The sequence below is a fragment of the Mytilus trossulus genome, chromosome 1 (genome assembly GCF_036588685.1).
Source record: "Mytilus trossulus isolate FHL-02 chromosome 1, PNRI_Mtr1.1.1.hap1, whole genome shotgun sequence".
NCBI lineage: Eukaryota > Metazoa > Mollusca > Bivalvia > Mytilida > Mytilidae > Mytilus > Mytilus trossulus.
In genome coordinates, this window is record NC_086373.1 from 9,485 (window position 1) to 23,621 (window position 14,137).

At 34.7% G+C, this 14,137-nt stretch overlaps 1 protein-coding gene across 1 annotated transcript in view; it reads right to left on the bottom strand.

The window, feature by feature from the left end:
- Positions 1-517: 517 nt before the first annotated feature.
- The window catches only part of LOC134698647 (protein FAM135A-like), a 55,002-nt gene continuing 41,382 nt past the window's right edge, over positions 518-14,137 (bottom strand). The window contains exons 19-20 of the mRNA XM_063560507.1: positions 4,546-4,656; positions 518-3,117 (exon numbers count right to left, since the gene is read on the bottom strand). Coding sequence (XP_063416577.1) covers positions 518-3,117; positions 4,546-4,656 — 2,711 coding nt within the window. The remainder of the gene's footprint in view (positions 3,118-4,545; positions 4,657-14,137) is intronic.

Sequence of the window (14,137 nt, forward strand, 5' to 3'; positions counted from 1 at the left end):
CTAGAGGAATGATACGGAACATATCTATCTTGTGATGACTTACCCATTCCAGAACTCTCCCTTTGAGCAGCTTTACACATCTCAATCCTAGAGGAATGATACGGAACATATCTATCTTGTGATGACTTACCCATTCCAGAACTCTCTCTTTGAGCAGCTTTACACATCTCTATCCTAGAGGAATGATAAGGAACATATCTATCTTGTGATGACTTACCCATTCCAGAACTCTCTCTTTGAGCAGCTTTACACATCTCTATCCTAGAGGAATGATAAGGAACATATCTATCTTGTGATGACTTACCCATTCCAGAACTCTCTCTTTGAGCAGCTTTACACATCTCTATCCTAGAGGAATGATACGGAACATATCTATCTTGTGATGACTTACCCATTCCAGAACTCTCTCTTTGAGCAGCTTTACACATCTCTATCCTAGAGGAATGATACGGAACATATCTATCTTGTGATGACTTACCCATTCCAGAACTCTCTCTTTGAGCAGCTTTACACATCTCTATCCTAGAGGAATGATAAGGAACATATCTATCTTGTGACGACTTACCCATTCCAGAACTCTCTCTTGAGCAGCTTTACACATCTCTATCCTAGAGGAATGATAAGGAACATATCTATCTTGTGATGACTTACCCATTCCAGAACTCTCTCTTTGAGCAGCTTTACACATCTCTATCCTAGAGGAATGATACGGAACATATCTATCTTGTGATGACTTACCCATTCCAGAACTCTCTCTTTGAGCAGCTTTACACATCTCTATCCTGGAGGAATGATAAGGAACATATCTATCTTGTGATGACTTACCCATTCCAGAACTCTCCCTTTGAGCAGCTTTACACATCTCTATCCTAGAGGAATGATAAGGAACATATCTATCTTGTGATGACTTACCCATTCCAGAACTCTCTCTTTGAGCAGCTTTACACATCTCTATCCTAGAAGAATGATAAGGAACATATCTATCTTGTGATGACTTACCCATTCCAGAACTCTCTCTTTGAGCAGCTTTACACATCTCTATCCTAGAGGAATGATAAGGAACATATCTATCTTGTGACGACTTACCCATTCCAGAACTCTCTCTTTGAGCAGCTTTACACATCTCTATCCTAGAGGAATGATAAGGAACATATCTATCTTGTGACGACTTACCCATTCCAGAACTCTCTCTTTGAGCAGCTTTACACATCTCTATCCTAGAAGAATGATAAGGAACATATCTATCTTGTGATGACTTACCCATTCCAGAACTCTCTCTTTGAGCAGCTTTACACATCTCTATCCTAGAGGAATGATAAGGAACATATCTATCTTGTGACGACTTACCCATTCCAGAACTCTCTCTTTGAGCAGCTTTACACATCTCTATCCTAGAGGAATGATAAGGAACATATCTATCTTGTGACGACTTACCCATTCCAGAACTCTCTCTTTGAGCAGCTTTACACATCTCAATCCTAGAGGAATGATAAGGAACATATCTATCTTGTGATGACTTACCCATTCCAGAACTCTCTCTTTGAGCAGCTTTACACATCTCTATCCTAGAGGAATGATAAGGAACATATCTATCTTGTGATGACTTACCCATTCCAGAACTCTCTCTTTGAGCAGCTTTACACATCTCAATCCTGGAGGAATGATAAGGAACATATCTATCTTGTGATGACTTACCCATTCCAGAACTCTCTCTTTGAGCAGCTTTACACATCTCTATCCTAGAGGAATGATAAGGAACATATCTATCTTGTGACGACTTACCCATTCCAGAACTCTCTCTTTGAGCAGCTTTACACATCTCTATCCTAGAGGAATGATACGGAACATATCTATCTTGTGATGACTTACCCATTCCAGAACTCTCCCTTTGAGCAGCTTTACACATCTCAATCCTAGAGGAATGATAAGGAACATATCTATCTTGTGACGACTTACCCATTCCAGAACTCTCTCTTTGAGCAGCTTTACACATCTCTATCCTAGAGGAATGATAAGGAACATATCTATCTTGTGACGACTTACCCATTCCAGAACTCTCTCTTTGAGCAGCTTTACACATCTCTATCCTAGAGGAATGATAAGGAACATATATATCTTGTGATGACTTACCCATTCCAGAACTCTCTCTTTGAGCAGCTTTACACATCTCTATCCTGGAGGAATGATACGGAACATATCTATCTTGTGATGACTTACCCATTCCAGAACTTTCTCTTTGAGCAGCTTTACACATCTCTATCCTAGAGGAATGATAAGGAACATATCTATCTTGTGATGACTTACCCATTCCAGAACTCTCTCTTTGAGCAGCTTTACACATCTCTATCCTAGAGGAATGATAAGGAACATATCTATCTTGTGACGACTTACCCATTCCAGAACTCTCTCTTTGAGCAGCTTTACACATCTCTATCCTAGAGGAATGATAAGGAACATATCTATCTTGTGATGACTTACCCATTCCAGAACTCTCTCTTTGAGCAGCTTTACACATCTCAATCCTAGAGGAATGATAAGGAACATATCTATCTTGTGATGACTTACCCATTCCAGAACTCTCTCTTTGAGCAGCTTTACACATCTCTATCCTAGAGGAATGATAAGGAACATATCTATCTTGTGACGACTTACCCATTCCAGAACTCTCTCTTTGAGCAGCTTTACACATCTCTATCCTAGAGGAATGATAAGGAACATATCTATCTTGAGATGACTTACCCATTCCAGAACTCTCTCTTTGAGCAGCTTTACACATCTCTATCCTAGAGGAATGATACGGAACATATCTATCTTGTGATGACTTACCCATTCCAGAACTCTCCCTTTGAGCAGCTTTACACATCTCTATCCTAGAGGAATGATAAGGAACATATCTATCTTGAGATGACTTACCCATTCCAGAACTCTCTCTTTGAGCAGCTTTACACATCTCAATCCTAGAGGAATGATAAGGAACATATCTATCTTGTGATGACTTACCCATTCCAGAACTCTCTCTTTGAGCAGCTTTACACATCTCTATCCTAGAGGAATGATAAGGAACATATCTATCTTGTGATGATCCCACCAGTAACACATGTCTAAACAATTCCAAACCTGAAATCATAATGTCAAAATAAATCTCTGAATATTTGGAAATCCACTGCATTTCACCGTAGAGACCTTTTAACATACTTAAGGGAAGGTATATAATGAGAAAATTGCCTCAGTAATTTTATTTTATGCATAAAACATTGAGGAGAAACAGCACATTGATTTCCATGTACTTTTAGTGGGATTTTAATGCTATGTTTATGCTTTTTAAAAATCTTACTTGGAATGCAGATCTACACAACTACTTTGATGTTACACTATATTGTTTTACGTGAGGGTGCAGGTTAGTAAATATTAATACATTGCATTTATTTGCAACTGTCCAAGTCAGGAACTTGATGTGGTTTATAAGTATACTCGTTTTTATATAGATTTAGACCATTGAATGGTTTTACACTAGTCACTTTTGGAGGCCCTTTATAGCCAGCTGTTTGGTTGGGCCAAGGCTCCTTGTTGAAGACTGTACTTTAAATAAACTATAATGGCTTACTTTTACAAATTGTGACTTTGATGGAGAATTGTCACATTGGCACTCATTCCACATCCTCTTACGTCTATCTACAGTCCAAATTTATCCTTTAATTTCAGTATTTGATTTTACAGATTACCTGGGGGATTGTTAATGTATATCCTATATATTTCCCAGACATGATTTGATTTGCCAGCTATGAATTTTTCCACAGCTTTGGATTAAAATCTCAAAAGGGAGATAATTTTTTGTGTGCAAAATACGAATATGATCTGTGTTTTATATAAATAAGCTTTGGATATAAATTCATAATATTAGGTGGAGGCCAAAATAAGTTAGAGAATGCAACTTTAAAAGTTTCCATTTGCAAAGGGGCACAACTTTAAACAAGTAAAAAGTGACGCCATCCAAATTCCATCTTGATCTGTCTTTGTGGTAATTAGCATTGTGTCTCATAACATTTGGTTGAGCCAAACTTGTTTTCAGGAAGTACAGACAAGGGTTATTAAAATCCCTCACAGGGGAAATAAAAACACATTATTTAGCTTACATTTTATAAATATTAGAACTGGGATCAGATTTCTTAGTGTACCTGGTTTCTATCTATTTTTGATTGTCTCTGAACAATAGTGTGATTTAGCGCTAACTCTAACGGGGAATTACATTTCTACTCTTACCTGGTTTTTGACTTAATTTGTACATAAATGATTGTCTGGGATCTACATTGTCCTTCAGGGATAACTGTAACAGGGAACCAGATTTCTACTCTTACCTGGTTTTTGACTTAATTTGTACAGAAATGATTGTCTGGGATCTACATTGTCCTTCAGGGATAACTGTAACAGGGAACCAGATTTCTACTCTTACCTGGTTTTTGACTTAATTTGTACAGAAACGATTGTCTGGGATCTACATTGTCCTTCAGGGATAACTGTAACAGGGAACCAGATTTCTACTCTTACCTGGTTTTTGACTTAATTTGTACAGAAACGATTGTCTGGGATCTACATTGTCCTTCAGGGATAACTGTAACAGGGAACCAGATTTCTTCCACTTCTGCATAAACCACATCCCTGAAAACCAAACCAAACTGAATTATAAATATAACATCAAAATGTTGATATTTAAAAAAAAATCTGTTGTATGAAAGAAGTATAAAATATCTAGCAGTGATGTAATTGGGTAAGTTATATTTATTATGAAAAACAAGATTTAACACAATAAAAGGTATTCTCTGCAGTTTTATAAATATCTTACAGGCATTAAAATGTAAAAATTTGTAAGGGTTCCGCGGAACCCAGTGTCTTGCCTATTATTGCAGTAAATCGCAGGCTCAACAACAATGAGGAAAAAAATCAATAAAAATATTCCCCTTGTTACTATTTTATGATTGTAAGAAAATTTAAGTCCATTTAAAAGTAAATTACAGAAAAAACAGAGTAATCTTTTTACAAACTCTACTTCTGGATACAATCTTATGATCATAGATAATCTTCTGTCCAAGTTTGGTACAAACCCAGGATAGTTTAAGAAAGTTATTAAAATTCTAAAAAACTTTAACCACAGAGTGAATGTAATGGTTCCCCGCAGAAAAACTAAGTCCATTTTTTAAGTAAAATACGGAAAAAATGGAATTTCATTTTTACATATTTTACTTCTGGATATTATCTTATGATCATAAACAAGCTTCTGTGCAAGTTTGGTACAAACCCAGGATAGTTTGAGAAAGTTATTAAAATTCTAAAAACTTTAACCACAGAGTGAATGTAATGGTTCCCCGCAGAAAAAACTAAGTCCATTTATAGTAAAATATGGAAAAAATGGAATTTTATTTTTACAATATTTACTTCTGGATACTATCTTAAGATCATAAACAAGCTTCTGTCAAAGTTTGATAGAAATCCAGTATAGTTTAAGAAAGTTATTAAAATTTCAAAAACTTTAACTACAGAGTGAATATTTGTTGACGCCGCCGCCGACGACGGAATGTAGGATCGCTTAGTCTCGCTTTTTCGACTAAAGTCGAAGGCTCGACAAAAATGTAAAAATAAGATTACAGTCAACTGAAATTTTAATAGACAAAACCAGATGCTCCGCAGGGCGTAGCTTTATACGACCTCAGAGGTTGAACCCTGAACGGTTGGGGCAAGTATGGACACAACATTCAAGCTGGATTCAGCTCTAAATTTGGATTGTGATTAAATTGTTGACACAGCATAGGTTTCTGACACAGAATGAATGTGTTCTAATGAACTTAAAATTTTTGTTTCCTCTTAGAGCAATTCACTATGCTGTTGAATATTAATCCTCTCAAAAAAATGTTTGAAGAAATTTTCTTTTTATTTATGAAATTTCAAATGAGAAAAATTGAACCCAATTTTTTAATCACATCCCCCTTTCCCTTATTCCAAAACTAATCTCAATTAAAATATCCTAATGGAGTTTGCAACAATAACTACTCATTTAAATACATCATAAAATATTAAGATGTAAAAAAAAACTGCTTGTTATCACTGAATGGTAAAGATTATTTAAATTGATCAGTTGGTAGTAAAAAGTGAATATACATTGTATATAGTATATAACAAAGATTTAAGTTGATTCTGGACAAAGAAAGATAACTCCAATTAAAAAAAAACCTGGAAAAAAGATATTTCTTGCTTACTATTCTGGACAAAGAAAGATAACTCTAATTAAAAAAAAAATTTGCTATTTCACAATATTGTGAAATTAGATATTTCTTGCCATTGCACAATACTGTGCAATTGAAAAGACTTGCTATTGCACAATACTTAATATAATAATTTTAGATCCTGATTTGGACCAACTTGAAAACTGGGCCTATAATCAAAAATCTAAGTACATGTTTAGATTCAGCATATCAAAGAGGCCCAATAATTAAATTTTTGTTAAAATCAAACTTAGTTTCATTTTGGACCCTTTGGACCTTAATGTAGGCCAATTTGAAAACGGGACCAAAAATGAAGAATCTACATACACAGTTTGATTTGGCATATCAAAGAACCCCATTTATTCAATTTTTGATGAAATCAAATAAAGTTTAACTTTGGACCCAGATTTTGACCAACTTGAAAACTGGGCCAATAATCAAGAATCTAAGTACATTTTTAGATTCAACATATCAAAGAACCCAACCGATTCATTTTTTGTCAAAATCAAACTAAGTTTAATTTTGGACCCTTTGGACCTTAATGTAGACCAATTTGAAAACATGACCAAAAGTTAAGAATCTACATACACAGTTAGATTCGGCATATCAAAGAACCCCAATTATTCAATTTTGATGAAATCAAACAAAGTTTAATTTTGGACCCTTTGGGCCCCTTTTTCCTAAACTGTTGGGACCAAAACTCCCAAAAATCAATACCAACCTTCCTTTTATGGTCATAAACCTTGTGTTTAAATTTCATAGATTTCTATTTACTTATACTAACGTTATGGTGCGAAAACCAAGAAAAATGCTTATTTGGATCCCTTTTTGGCCCCTGATTCCTAAACTGTTGGGACCTAAACTCCCAAAATCAATACCAATCTTCCTTTTGTGGTCATAAACATTGTGTTTAAATTTCATTGATTTCTATTTACTTAAACTAAAGTTATTGTGCGAAAACCAAGAATAATGCTTATTTGGGCCCTTTTTTGGCCCCTTTTTCCTAAACTGTTGAAACCAAAACTCCCAAAATCAATCCCAACCTTTCTTTTGTGGTCATAAACCTTGTGTCAAAATTTCATAGATTTCTATTAACTTAAACTAAAGTTACAGTGCGCAAACCAAGAGAATGCTTATTTGGGCCCTTTTTGGCCTCTAATTCCTAAAATGTTGGGACCAAAACTCCATAAATCAATACCAACCTTCCTTTTATGGTCATAAACCTTGTGTTAAAATTTCATAGATTTCTATTCACTTTTACTTAAGTTAGAGTGCGAAAACTAAAAGTATTCGGACGACGACGACGACGACGACGACGACGACGACGACGACGACGCCAACGTGATAGCAATATACGACGAAAATTTTGAAAAAATTTGCAGTCGTATAAAAATCAATAAGACCTTCACAGATAACAATGGTTTACCACCAAAATGATCTTTTGATATAATGAAGTCCATGAAAAATTCTTTGTCCAAAAATGTATGCCAAAAATCAAGAAACTGTGATTTGTAGTTGCTGACAAAATAATCATAAGATGAAAATTTAATATACATTCAAGACATTTTATTGATGTGAAGACCACAAGTGTGGACTGGGTATAGATATATGGTCACCTAGACGTCTCCTATTCCTACAATGAATTCCATACTAAAGTGAGGCATCTGTTCAGCTGTGCAGGATTAAAAAATATATAGTAACATGGAGTTCAAAATTGGGAAACTCAACTGATGTCTCTTGTAAAGAGAGTGTTACGGCCAGAAATCGCCTTTAAATTGTAGCCAACAAAAGACACAAATCAATAGTAAAATTTAACAATATTTAATATACAAAAGTTTACAAAAGGTATTACACAAATATTACTGTTAACTTAACTGTCAAAATATGAGTCCAATCTGTTATCTTTATCTGTATCCGGAAATCTTTCGGAATCCAATTTGAATATTACGTTCACTACTAATGTCACAATCCAGTATGATGTTGTTTGTAGAATAAAAGTGTCAATCCAAATGCTGTGAATACTAATGTCTATCAATGTCTATGTCCAAGTTTAATTATGAGAGTTTAACTTTAGTGTCTGTATATATATAGTTGTGACGGATTATTCTAGAACACGCTAGAACGGAACATTGTGGAAAATCCTGGAAAGTTACAACGGAAGTTTCTGGAATAACGTAGAAGTTTAAATTATGCATCTTTTATAAGGATCATTCTAGAAAGTTCTAATCATTCTGTGATTGTTCCAGTGATTCCTAAACTGCACAGTTATATAATTATTTGGTAAACAACTATCAGGCCATACAACACAAATTAGGCCAACATAAATAAATACAATAATTACAATATCATAACACCTCCCCCCTTAAAAGAAGTTTTAGTGTAACAAAAACTTATCATGAATAATATGAACAAAAATACATAATATATACAAAGTGATTTAATAAGCTCTAGATAAAGCATCAGCTATTACATTATCTTTACCCTTAATATGTTTTACAATTACATCATATTCCTGTAACAATAAACTCCACCTAGTCAACCTCTGATTCTTGTTTCTCATTTTATGCATGAAGGTGAGAGGATTATGATCAGTATAAACAAGAATAGGATATACAGTGGGATTCAAATATACATCAAAATGTTGAAGTGCTGACAACATTGCAAAACACTCTTTTTCAATAGTTGAATAATTTTTCTGATGTTTATCTAATTTCTTAGAAAAATATGATATAGGTTTTTCAACATTATCATCTGTCTCTTGATATAAAACAGCTCCTATTCCTACATCGCTTGCATCAACGGCAAGTTTAAATTGTTTTTCAAAGTCTGGAGTAATCAGAACTGGACTATTAATTAAAAGTGATTTGCTATTTTCAAAAGCTTTTTGACAATTTTCGCTCCAGATAAATTTAGAATCTTTCTGTAAAAGATGAGTCAATGGTTGAACAACAGTAGCAAAATTTTAACAAAATTTTCTGTAAAATCCAATCATGCCTAAATATCTCATAAGTTGTTTTCTATTTGTAGGAGGTGGAAATTTGGAAATAGCTTCCACTTTAGCCATAATAGGTTTTACTTGACCTTGGCCAACTGTATGCCCTAAATAATCAACAGTGGCCTGACAAAATTCACTTTTACCAAGATTAACAGTCAAATTTGATTTTGACAATCTATCAAATGTATCATACAAATGTGTTAAATGCTGTTCCCAGCTATCACTACATACAATAAGATCATCAATATAAGCATAACAACAGTCTAAATCTTTTATAACATTATTGATCATTCTTTGAAATGTAGCTGGAGCACTTTTCATGCCAAACGGCATTACAGTATATTGAAATAAGCCATCTGGTGTAACAAAAGCTGATATTTCACGAGCTCTCTGTGTCAATGGAACTTGCCAATAACCTTTCAATAAATCAAATTTACTCACAAATTTTGCTTGACCAATATTGTCAATACAATCGTCTATCCTTGGAATCGGATATGAATCAGATTTTGAGACTGAATTTACTTTTCTGAAATCAGTCACGAAACGAAAGGTTTTATCTGGTTTTGGCACAAGGAGACAAGGAGAGCTCCATTCACTGTTACTCGGCTCAATAATATCATTGTCAAGCATATATTTAATTTCTTTTCTCATAACTTCAAGTTTGAGTGGATTGAGCCTGTAAGGATGTTGCTTAATTGGAGATGCATCTCCGACATCAACATCATGACAAACAGCAGTGGTTTTGTTTGGCACATCTGGAAAAAGATTTTTAAAAGAAAATACCAAAGTTTTTATTTCTTCTCTACGATCAAAAGACAGATGTGCAAGTTTTGAATCTAAATTTGACAAAATTTCTGAATTTTTCAATCTAACTGTCTCTTCCATAGTTTTACAACTAAAAGTTGGTTCAATTACATCTGGTTTGTCATGATTGTTCTCAAATTTAACCATGCCTAAAGTGGCAACTGGTTTACTATCACATAGTACATTAGTACGCTCAAAATATGGTTTTAACATATTAATATGACACACTCTATTTTGTTTGCGCCGACCTGGAGTTTTTACAATATAATTCAAATCATTAATTTTACTCTCTATTGTATAAGGACCACAGTATTTAGCCTGTAAAGGATGTCCAGGGACAGGCAGAAATACAAGTACCTTATCACCAGGCTCAAAAACTCTGTCCCTGGCATCTTTATCATACCATATTTTCATCTTGTTCTGTACATTTTTTAAGTTTTTCTGAGCAATTTGACAAGCAGTATACATTTTTTCTTTAAATCTAGATACATAGTCTAAAAGATTCAAGTCAGTATGTTCAGTAAGCCACTTTTCCTTAATCAATTTTAACGGTCCCCTTACAGTATGACCAAATACCAACTCAAAGGGACTAAATCCAAGGGATTCTTGAACAGCCTCTCGAACCGCAAAAAGTAGAAAGTGAACTCCATCATCCCAGTCTCTGTCAAATTGAAGACAAAAAGTTCTAATCATGTTCTTCAATGTTTGATGAAAACGTTCTAAGGCACCTTGAGATTCTGGATGATAAGCACTTGATCTGTACTGAGCAATCCCTAACTGGTATACGACTTGCTGAAATAAACCTGACATGAAATTGGATCCCTGGTCGGACTGTATAGATTTAGGAAGTCCTACTAATGTGAAAAATTTGATCAAAGCTTTGACGATAGTAGGTGTCTTGATATTTCTGAGCGGAATAGCTTCAGGAAAGCGGGTAGATGTACACATGATTGTCAATAAATATGCATTTCCAGTCTTGGTCTTTGGTAAAGGTCCAACACAGTCTATTAGAACTCTGCTGAAAGGTTCGTCAAAGGCTGGAATAGGCAGAAGTGGTGCTGGTGGTATTTTCTGGTTAGGTTTACCAACAACCTGGCATATATGACATGATTTGCAGTATTCTGCAACATTATTTCTAAGTTTAGGCCAGTAGAAATGCTGCAAGATCTTAAGGCTAGTCTTCCTGATACCTAAGTGTCCAGCCAAGGGGGTGTCATGGGCAAGACCAATAATTTCTTGCCTATAAACTTTAGGCACCACCACTTGGTACACCACTCTCCATTCCTCCTCTGGGGTAGCATCAGGAGGCCTCCACTTCCTCATTAAAATGCCGTCCTGATGGTAATAGCATTCGGCCACTTTGTCTGCTTCCTCCTGTGGTTGAGCTCTCTGACTGAGCTGAAGAACCTCAGGGTCTTTATGTTGTTCTTCAAATAAATTCTTTCGGTCTAATGAATGGCTGTTAACGTCTGGCCATGGCATAATAACATTCTTGTTAACACTAGGTGGTTTTGTAATGGCCTTTTCTGAGCTACCAGGACCTTCACTGTCAGCTATAAAAGTGTCAGAAAGGTCCATGTAATCAAACTTGTCTTCTTGCAAATTCTCATTTTGTTGTTTTCTAGCCATCGCCCTAGTAACAACACAAGCTGGATACAATTCAGCATCATCTTCAGGTGATTTAACATCCACCACCGGTTCACTGGTAACAATTGGTTCAGCAACCACTTTGTTCCTAGCTAGATCATTTCCTAGCAATAATGTAACACCCTCAACAGGGAGATTAGGACGAACACCCACAATAACTGGTCCAGTTATCAAATCTGACTTCAGATAAATACGATGGAGAGGAACATCTATACAACCTAACTCTACACCTTGTAACAAAACGGAGGCACCAACAGAAGTCTTCTCGGACAAAGGCAACACACCTTCTAACAATAAAGACTGAGAAGCTCCAGTGTCTCGTAAAATCTTAATAGGCTGAAGAGTGGTATCATCAACAATAGCAACAAACCCATCAGACATAAAGGGTTTATATTCCTCCATATAATCACAAAAACTGGACTTAAAAGCCTGACTCGCAGGACATTCCAACGCACTGGAAATGTAAGGTGTCGTACATGCACTGGTCTTCGGCTTATTATCTCGTTCATTCTTCTTTTGGAGTCTAAAACAATCAGCCATCAGGTGACCAGTCTTCTTACAATAAGCACAAATCAGTGACTTCTTCTCAAAAGTATCAAATTTTGGACTAGACATATTATAACTGGAATGACTCTTATTCTGTGCAACAGGCTTACTATCAGTATGCTCAGTGCTTTGATATTTGTAATTTCCACTGGAAGTATTAACATTTTGACCCTTGAAACTTCTTTTATGTGAAAGAGTATAATTATCTGAAATGACAGCCGCATCATGTATTGACTCAACAGTTTTGTCGTCTAAATGTGTTTTTAAGTCTAAATGAACACATTGTTTGAACTCTTCTAATAACATCAATTGTCTAAGGCTATCGAAATTGTTATCTGTTTGCTTTAACATAATTTTCTTTGACGTAAGCCATTTATCAAATAGATCTTCTTTTTCCCGAGCAAATTCCACATAGGTTTGTGAATCAAACTTTTTATATGATCTAAATTTCTGCCTATATGCTTCTGGTACTAGCTCATAAGCTTTCAAAACTTCCTGTTTTACCGTATCGTAATCAGAACTTTTTTCTGATGGAAGTGCGGAGTATATTTCAGCGGCCTTTCCCTCAAAAACGCTTTGCAGCATCGTAGTCCAATACGGCTTTGGCCATTTCAAATTGTTAGCAATTTTCTCAAACTGTGGAAAATATTTATCAACTGTTTTTTCACAAAATTTGGGAACCAAACGTATATTTTTTGCTGCATCAAAATAATCTGATTTTGACTGGACGTTAGTGTTGCTTTCTTCTTTGACCATTTCAATTTTCAGTTTTTCCATCTCTAGCCTTTCTCTCATTTCAAGTTCTTTTAATTTAAATTCATCTTCCTTTTCTTTTTTATCCATTTCCAATCTTTCCTTCATTTCAAGTTCTTTTATTTTCTCAGTCTCCTTCATTTCCAGTTCTTTTAATTTAAGTTTATGTTCTAATTCAAGCTGTTTTAATTTAAACGCGTCAACATTTTCGACCTTAAGATCAAGAGCCTCTTCACCTAAAATTTCTGATTCAACTAATTTGTCAATAACCAAATTTTTTATAATTTGTTTTCTCATAGATACTTTAAAAACTAATTTCAATTGTTTAGCAAGCAACACTAATTCCTCTTTCTTTAAATTATCAAAACTCTCCAGGTCTGGCGTTTTCAAAAATTTACCAGCATCAAATGCCATTTTGTAGAATTTTGTTGGCTAGTTATAATAAAAATATTAAACAAATTTTGAATAAAATATATTCAGTATCCCGGACGAGCCCCCAATTTCTGTTACGGCCAGAAATCGCCTTTAAATTGTAGCCAACAAAAGACACAAATCAATAGTAAAATTTAACAATATTTAATATACAAAAGTTTACAAAAGGTATTACACAAATATTACTGTTAACTTAACTGTCAAAATATGAGTCCAATCTGTTATCTTTATCTGTATCCGGAAATCTTTCGGAATCCAATTTGAATATTACGTTCACTACTAATGTCACAATCCAGTATGATGTTGTTTGTAGAATAAAAGTGTCAATCCAAATGCTGTGAATACTAATGTCTATCAATGTCTATGTCCAAGTTTAATTATGAGAGTTTAACTTTAGTGTCTGTATATATATAGTTGTGACGGATTATTCTAGAACACGCTAGAACGGAACATTGTGGAAAATCCTGGAAAGTTACAACGGAAGTTTCTGGAATAACGTAGAAGTTTAAATTATGCATCTTTTATAAGGATCATTCTAGAAAGTTCTAATCATTCTGTGATTGTTCCAGTGATTCCTAAACTGCACAGTTATATAATTATTTGGTAAACAACTATCAGGCCATACAACACAAATTAGGCCAACATAAATAAATACAATAATTACAATATCATAACAAGAGTGACACAGCAGAAGAGCAGAAGTAAC